General features: G+C 40.2%; 1 protein-coding gene and 1 pseudogene across 1 annotated transcript; one reads left to right on the top strand and one right to left on the bottom strand.

Annotated features, from left to right (window-relative positions):
* Positions 1 to 3,211: 3,211 nt before the first annotated feature.
* On the bottom strand, positions 3,212 to 3,964 carry LOC108981776 (annotated as a pseudogene).
* A 2,647-nt stretch (positions 3,965 to 6,611) lies between these two features.
* LOC118349647 (uncharacterized mitochondrial protein AtMg00810-like) lies at positions 6,612 to 8,202 on the top strand. Its single transcript, XM_035695153.1, has 2 exons — positions 6,612 to 6,675; positions 7,592 to 8,202. The coding sequence occupies exons 1-2, from the start codon at positions 6,612 to 6,614 to the stop codon at positions 8,200 to 8,202; spliced, it is 675 nt and encodes a 224-aa protein (XP_035551046.1).
* Positions 8,203 to 9,158: the final 956 nt, after the last annotated feature.

The raw sequence follows: 9,158 nt of genomic DNA, 5'->3' as shown, positions 1-9,158 counted from the left end.
AGAAAATTGGAACCCCTATGCAGCAAAAGTGGATCACTAAACTACTTGGCTACGATTTGGTTGTGGAGTATAAAAAAGGGTCCGAGAATAGGGTGGCTGATTCCCTATCCCATAAACATTAGGAATCTAAAGGGGCACTAATGTTGATCACCTTTCCTAATGTGGAATGGGTGGAGGACTTGAAGGAGGCCTATGAGGGGGATGTGCACTTACAAGAATTGATTAATATCTAACTATACCTTGAGGGATGGGTTACTGCTATACAAGAATAGATTATGTATTCCTCCATGAGGAATTTAAAAATAAGTTATTGGAGCTATCCCATTACAGTCCGTGGGGGGGACACTCGGGTTATGACAAGTCTATTCATAGGATGAGGAGGGATTTCTACTGGACAGGAATGAAAAAAGTTTTAAAGAAATTTATTAGGGCATGTGATATTTGTCAAAGGGTTAAGGTAGATAACACTCTACCAAGTGGCTTGCTGCAGCCACTACCCATACCATCTCAACCATGGACTCACATCACCATGGATTTTATTGATGGTCTTCCCATGTCACAAGGGTATGACTGTCTATGGGTTGTAGTCGATCGATTGACTAAGTACAGTCACTTTGTGCCCTTAAAACACCCATATACAGCCAAGATAGTGGCGGATTTATTCCTCAAAAATATCCTCAGGCTACATGGGTTACCCTGCTCTATAGTTTCTGACAGAGACCCAACATTCACAAGCCAGTTTTGGCAGGAATTGTTTTTCCTACAGGGGGTTCAAATGTCTATGAGCACTACCTATCACCCGCAAACTGACGGGCAGACCAAAGCCGTCAACAAAACGGTCGAGAATTACTTACAGTGCTTCACAAGAGATAGGCCTCAGGACTGGGCATTGTGGATTTTACTTGCAGAGTGGTGGTATAATTCCACTCAGCACACATCCACGAGGATCTCACCCTTTGAGGCCCTCTATGGTTACCCCCCTCCTCGTTGGCTGGATTACATTCCGGGAACAGCCCGGGTACACTCAGTGGACCTCACTCTACGCAGCAGAGACGATATCAAAAATACTCAAGCAAAATCTACAACAAGCCCAAACCCGCATGAAAAAGTATTCTGATTTGAAGAGAAAAGAGCAACAATTTGAAGAAGGTGAATGGGTATACCTGCGCTTACAACCGTATCGGCAAACCACTGTAGCTCATCGGCGCAACCTCAAGCTTGCACCACGGTTCTTTGGTCCATTCCAGGTGCTGCAGTGTGTTGGGGAGGTAGCATACAAGTTAGATCTGCCTCCATCATCCAAAATCCATCACACTTTCCATGTATCCCAACTCAAGAAGAAAATTGGAGTTAAAGTTTCGGCCATACCTTCACTACTGCCGGTAGATGACCAAGGGGTTCTACGGCCAGAACCAGAGGAAGTCCTCAGTCATCGCATAGTCAAGGCGGGGAACAAGGCAAGAGCTGAGTTGCTCGTTCGTTGGCACGGGCAAGAGGCGGCATATGCTACTTGGGAAACTTATTCACGGCTGAAGGAACTCTTTCCCCAGGTGTTCTGATGGGGGGGGGGAGTGTAACACATCTGCTGGCGTTGGGTTGACCAGGTGCAAGGAGCGGCGGCGGCCGGGCGAGTTCGGGAAGAGAAGAGGAACTTAGGGTTCGCGTAATGGGGGAACTGAAGTGCTGAAGTGAACTGAAGTGTTATGTGTGCGTGTGTCTCAAGTGAAGTGAAGTGAAAGTGAATGGAGTCTTGGGCTGGGCCCAACAGCGTGGGCTTAAGGATTTTATACCTAGGTTGAATCCCTGTGTGGATCCATCTAGTTAATTCCTTTAATTATTTTCTTTATGGCTTGTTGTCAACTGGGCTACTTCAAAAAATATTGTTTTCTTCTATTTACAGGCCCATGGCCTTTATTATCGCACTGTAAGGTTCTGCTATGTAAAGGCGTCGTAATGTGCCTAAGCTTTTTCATGAACAATCTGAGTAAAAGTTTAGTTTTTCTTCTGCTTCTATATTGAAAATGCATCCCTCTGGGAAGCTTTTTCCAGTAATAATTCCTAGAGTGTTACAGATAGCTTATCTTCAAAAGAGTTGAAATGAATTGTACAAGAAGCAAATCTCAATAGGGCAAAGCACAGGAAGGTACTGACCATGTTTTCAAGGAAAATGCTATCCCTACCAAGAGTTGGGTTCCAACAAATTTTTTATTTATTTAGTGATTAAGGAAATATTTTTTAATGATGTTATGAATTTTTTTAATTTTTATGATAATTAAAAAAATATATGAAAAAAGAAGAAGAGAAATACACTTATTGGAACATTTTCTCGAGACATTCCATCTGTAGCTGTAGTGCCACTCTATTTTCAATTTCCCCAAGTGTATCTATTTTCTTTAAAATGTTTCTCTTTTATTTTAAACACTGAAGTGCATGTTGCCTACAATTCTTTTTAAGTGCAAAAATATACGTTTTATAGAAGAGTAGTGCTACACAGAAGTCTCACACTCCTTCACACCACTTAAAAATATATGATTTTACTCTTTTATCCTCATATTTCATAAAACATATTTTAATACATGACAGTTGAATAGTACTTCTTCTATCCTCACATGTTTTTAAGTGGCATGCAGGAGTGTGATGCTTATATTTAAAAATTTTCTTTATAGAATATCAACGTTGAATAGTACTTCTTACTTTCTTTTCATAATCATATGGTGCTTGGAGCATTTAAGAATATAACCTATATTATAAGAATAATGCTAAAGCATCTTTGAAATATTATTAAAAAATACTTTCTTAATCATGAAGTAAAATAAAAAATATTTTTTTATAATTTTTTATTTTACTTTGTAATTAAAGAAATATTTTTTAATGATTTTTACTTTTTACTTTTTAATTAAGGAAGTGTTTCTAATCATGTTCTAAATTTATTTTATTTTTTAAAAATATTAAAAAGTATTAAAAAAATCTATATAAAAAATTACTTAAAAAAATATATAAAAATACATGAAAACACATATTATAACTCCAGCAAGAACTCCCAACGATAGATCCCAGCAGAAACTGTAGCAACGTCCATGTTATAAACACTAATTCTACATATAAGTAGTTACGTAAACGCAGTACTTATTGGAGGACCCATTCTCCAAGGCTTTGAACCATGTACGCCACGTGTCTAGATGACCACGTGCTCTAGATGGTCACTTGAGCTTCACATTGGATTGGCTCTGATACTCTGATCTTTGTTTTCCTTAGGCAGCCCTGTCTCCACAGATTCTATATCAATGGGTGCGACGGTCGCAGTAGTACCCCTGTTATCTTTGTAGATAAAGTACAAGATCAACTGCACGACCCCTAAACCACAGCCGAAGCCATTTGGCACAGCAACAAACGGATCACGTCCGAGCAACCCAAACAGAAACCAAGAAGTCCCGCACAAGAACACAAACAGTGACAGGAAAAATGGCATGAATTCGACACTCTTAGTTTTAATCACAGTCTTCATAATTGATAGAGGCGAGGCATACATGTTGATGGAGAATATGCTCGCAGCAAACCCACAAAACACCTCCCTGGTGTTGCCAGCTTCCAAGGCTAAAAGGGAAGCCAAGGCCACGGTTGAAAAAACTAAGACCACAAACGAAAAGATCTCAAAAATCTTAGCCTTCTCCCTTTTGGGCGCATATATGAGAAAGATGGCCACGTATATGAGCTCGATTGCCACCCCGGTGCCCTTGATTGTTTATACTAAAAGATTGTTTGGAGACACAAAGGGAAGGTCGTAACATGCAAAAAGGAGGCAGTTGAGCGACGTCATCACGTATGGAACGCCTGAGAATTTTTGTGTGCCTTTATGCCGTATGATCCTCTTGAATTTTATTATTGGGGCCAAGAAGAGAAATAAAGCAGTGATGTTTCCGAATATTCCGAACAAGAAATGCACAGTGATCTCCAAGTTAACCATGGTATTCAAACTCAACAGATCAACCCTATCCAATCTACTGATTCTGAAGATATAGATAATAGACAAACTTAGTTTGTATATTTGAATTACTTTGTGTCAAGCTTATCTCATTTTGTTTTGCACTTGTATATATCTTATCTTGTAAAGTCCTATAAATATATAATACACACTCATCATCTGGTATCATCACTTTGAACCAGAATTCTCAATTATCTATCTTGGTATCAGAGCCCTTATTGGCTTACATCACTTACATCCTCATGCCCCGGCCCCCTCCCCCCCCACCCCTGCCCACATGTCTCCGCTGCTACCTTCACCATTCCAAACATCACTCCCTTAGTCTCTATTAGGTTAGATGGAGCCAATTATCTCAATTGGACTACTCAGCTTATACATGTGTTGCGTAGCCATGATCTAATGAGTATTGTGGACGGCTCTAAGCCATGTCCCTCACAGTTTGTCCTTGATAATGAAGGCAAATCAACTTCTGCCATTAACACTAATTACTTGTTATGGTAGAAGAAGGATCAATTCATTTGGCATGGATAAATGCCACTCTTACAGATAAGGTTTTGTTTACTGGTTATGGACAAAATACATCTCGCCAAGTCTGGACCACCTTGGCAACTAGATTTGCACCTCATTCTCGATCCAGAATTTCTCACCTTAAATGACAACTACAAACATTGAACCAATGCAACAAGTCATGCACTGACTATCTCCTCAATGCCAAAAGTTGGTCTGACCAACTTGCTGCTATAGGTAAATCAGTTGATGAGGAAGATCTGATTTCCTATGTTGTTGGGGGTCTTAATCCAGCATATCACCCCTTTATCACCTCCCTTAGCTCTGCTGCCCGTGAGTCTTCCGTTACATTTGAGGATTTTCAAACATAACTCCTTAATTATGAACAACTTCTTGACACTCAACAGAAACTTGTCCCACTAGAAACCAGCCAAATAGCCTTCTTCTATCACAAATCTAAGCCTCCTTACAATAACAAAAAATCCATACCGTTTCATACTAGCAAACCATTCAATGGTCCTCAACAGTGCACTGCTACATTTTTTGTTGCCCAGTCAACAGGTAAAAGCTCCAACACTAGTCCATTTTTCACTAATAATCAACCTAGTTGCCAGATTTGTGGAAAAACAAGCCATCAAGCCCTTGATTGTTATCACCGAATGGACTATTCATACCAAGGGAGACACCCCCCCTCTCAATTGGCTGACATGGCTACCCATACACATGTAATGCAGGAAGATGAACAACCTTAGTTCCTTGATAGTGGTGCTAATAACCATGTCACCTCTGCACTGGAAAATTTGACTTTACAACAGCAACCATATCAAGGCCCTGCTCAAGTAACAATTGGTAATGGTGGATATTTGTTTATCAATCATATTGATTCCTCTCTCATCAAAACAAACAATCAATCCTTTATGTTATCCAACATCTTACACTGTCCAAATGCTTCCTCTAATCTACTGTCTATTCAGCGCCTATGTCAAGATAACAATTGCTACTTTGTACTTACTGCCTCTTCTTTTGTTGTGAAGGACATGCAGACCAACAAAGTCATTCTTCAAGGCCTGAGTGAAGTAGGCCTATATCCCATTTATCTTCAGCATATTCAATCCAATAAGAAGAAGCCACATTCAGCTCTTAGTTCTACATTCACTGCTTTCCTAGGCATTACAGCACCTGTTCAAACTTGGCATTCCAGACTAGGCCATCCTTCAGAAGCTACCATCCGTCACCTCACACATGATTCTCTTATTTCTATTTCAGGTTCACACAAACTACATCATGTTTGTGAATTTTTTCAACAGGCGAAAAGCCATAAACTCCCATTTCCAGAGTCCTTCCATAAGTCTAGCCATCCACTTGGAACTTATTCACTCTGATGTATGGACCTCTCTTGTAATGTCAATCAGTGGCTGTAAATATTATGTTCTATTTGTTGATGATTTTTCTCAGTTTTCATGGATGTTCCCTCTTAAACAGAAATCAGATGTTGCACTTTGTTTCATCAAATTTAAATGCTTGGTTGAGAATCTCTTCTCCTATAAAATTAAGCAACTTCAAATAGAAAATGGAGGAGAATATCTCTCTCATGCCTTTAAAACTTTCTTAGATACCCATGGCATCCTCCGTCGCCTCACATGCCCATATACCTCTGAGCAAAATGAAATATTTGAAAGAAAACATAAACATCTCACAGAAATTGGCCTAACTCTCCTAGCTCAATCTCATTTACCCTCTGAACATTGGGTTGATGCCTTTTTGATAGCAACTTATCTTATTAATCGAATGCCTACATATGTCCTTCATAACACTTACGCTTACTCTTGCCTTTTTCAAAAAACAACCTGATTACTCACTCCTCAAAACATTTGGTTGTGCCTGCTTTCCACTCATTTGACCATACTCTTCTCATAAACTTTCCTTTAGAAGTAAGCAATGTATCTTTCTTGGATATGCTGCAAACCACAAAGTTTATAGATGTCTTGACATTCAAACTAGTCGAATATACTTTTCTCGCCAAGTAGTGTTTGATGAAACCAAGTTTCCTGCTGCCCATATACAACCTACATCTTCTCTTAATGATACCATTCCAGCTGCCCCTCTCATATTTTCTACTCCCATGCCTGCTACCATTCAAGCCTTGGAGGATGCTTCATTGGACTCTACTACTCCCATCACAATAGGTATGTCTCCTTTTTTTTCCTCTCCTACTGATATTGTTTCTGCAGCTCCCACTCAGACTGAGTCTCCCTCCCCAACCTTACCTTTCCCAAACAACAACCTCTCCTCTCCCCTTCCCTCTCCATCTCTACAACCATCAGAACCATTATCCACTTCCACCACTCCTTGCCCACCTCGGCAAATCATTACAAGACAGCAGACCAACTCTCTCAAACCCAAACAATTCCCTGACTATCATCTCTATTACTCCTCAAAACACCCTATCTCAGCCCTTTCATCCACCCTTCTTCCAAATGAACCACGCACTTACCAACAGGCATCTAAGGATGCTAACTGGCAGGCAGCTATGCAACATGAATTTAGTGCCCTTCTTCAAAATAAAACTTGGATCTTGTGTCCAAGACCTCTTGATAAGCACATTATTTGCAACAAATGGGTCTCCAAGTTAAAAAAAAGGGCATATGGCACTATTGAGGGATGCAAAGCCTGCTAGTGGCTAAAGGCTTTGATCAAGAATATGGAATTAACTTTCATGAGACCTTTAGTCCTGTTATAAAACCTGCAACAATTCGGCTTGTGCTTGCTTCGGCAGTTCATCATAACTGGGTAATCCAATAGCTAGACATCTCTAATGACTTCTTACATGGCTACCAAGAAGAGGAAGTATATATGGAACAACCCAAGGGGTTTGAGGACAGCCAATATCCCACTCATGTATGCAGGCTACAAAAGTTTCTTTATGGCTTGAAATAAGCTCCTCTAGCTTGGTTTCATCGCCTCTCACAATGCCTCCTTGAACTTGGTTTTACTGCTCTATTATTGACACCTCTTTATTTAATTGCCATAGACCCTCTGTTACCATCTTCATATTAATATATGTTGATGATATTTTGGTTGTTAGCAATTCTACTGCTGCAGTTTCAGCTCTTCTACATCAACTTAGCAATGAGTTTGCAGTTAAAGATTTGGGAGCACTATCATATTTTCTGGGTATTCAAGTTCAGAGAAACTCAGAATCTCTTCATATGCATCAAGGCAAGTACATCTTGGATCTCCTTCACGACACCAACATGGTTGGTGCTAAGCCAGTAGCAACAACATGCACCTCAGGTGGAAAATTATCCAAGCATACTGGTGATCCACTTCTTGGTCCTTCAGTCTATCGCCATATTGCTGGAGCTTTGCAATACTGCACCACTCGACCAGATATTGCTTATAGTGTCAACCTGTTATGCCAGTTTCTACACTGCCCCACCTATGTTCATCTCACTGCAGCCAAGAGAGTCCTTCGATATCTAAAGGGTACACTTGACTTTGGTCTCCATTACAGCAAAGGATCTTTAGCTCTTCATGGCTTCTGTGACTCAGATTGGGCAGGAAGCCCTGATGATCATAAATCCACTACCAGGTACTGCATCTTTGTAGGTCCATGCCTCATTTCTTGGACAGCCAAGAAACAACCAGTGATTGCTAGATCCAGCATGGAGACTGAATACAGGTCCATGGCACTTGCTATTATTGAACTCTAGTGGGTTCGAATGCTCTTCAAAGAGCTTGGTCTTCCTCTTCATTCACCTCCATGTCTCTGGGTAGACAACATAAGTGCACTCTCACTGTCCTCCAACCCTGTCTTTCATGCAAGGACAAAACATATAGAGGTGGACTACCACTTCATAAGGGAGAAGATTTTCAACCGTGACATCATTGCAAGATACATCTCCATTACTTCCCAACCGTCAGATATCTTCACAAAAGGCCTGACTTCATCCAGATTTAGTTTGTTATGTGACAAGCTCATGGTTCGATCTCTCACCATTGGTGATGGGAATCAAGGTGGGCCTACTCTTAAAGATCTTTTGTAAGTTCCAGATGGGCCAATTACAAGGTCAAGGGCCAAGAAGATCAAGGAAGTAATGCACGGTTTGGTGCAATCCACTTGGGATGAAGCTAGCAAGAGCCCAACACTCAAGATGGGCCTGAAAGAACGAGAACCAGTTTCGATCCACTTGATTCAAGCTATGGAAGACATGACTTAGAGATAGGGCCTAATTGTTATTTGAGGCTTCCAATTTGGTTAAATGATTTATTTTATTAGTTTAGAATAAGTGGAGTTGAAGATGTTTGGCCCACACGTCTTATTTTTAATGAACTAGGGTTTTTCGGGAAGGCCTTGTATTTTGGCCAATGGCTTATTTGGAAAGTTATTTTTAGAAATTAGGGTTTCAAGATGTTACTGTAGCGGTACTGTAGCTAGGCGTACTTTAGCGCTACACTGTTCATCCAGGGGCATTTTGGGTAAAAGGGGCTTTCTTTTGGTTAGGATTTTAATTAAGTTTGGTTTAGATACTCTTTATAGCCTCATTTGAAGTTCAGACAATATTGAATTTTATTTGTGAGTTGAGTTTACTACTCTTGTTATTAATTGAACTCTTGAACTTATCAAAGGTAAATCATAACTTTTGTGGCATTCCTCCTTTGTAATCTG

This window comes from Juglans regia, chromosome 10 (assembly GCF_001411555.2).
Source record: "Juglans regia cultivar Chandler chromosome 10, Walnut 2.0, whole genome shotgun sequence".
Taxonomy (NCBI): Eukaryota; Viridiplantae; Streptophyta; class Magnoliopsida; order Fagales; family Juglandaceae; genus Juglans; species Juglans regia.
This window is presented reverse-complemented; position numbering and strand designations above follow the sequence as displayed.

Bases quoted from the DNA above. Each gene is read 5' to 3' on its own strand.
- LOC118349647 (XM_035695153.1), top strand. From the start codon at position 6,612: ATGCCTGCTACCATTCAAGCCTTGGAGGATGCTTCATTGGACTCTACT. The intron at 6,676-7,591 runs GTATGTCTCCTT...CTACTGCTGCAG, and splicing joins TACTACTCCCATCACAATAG to TTTCAGCTCTTCTACATCAA.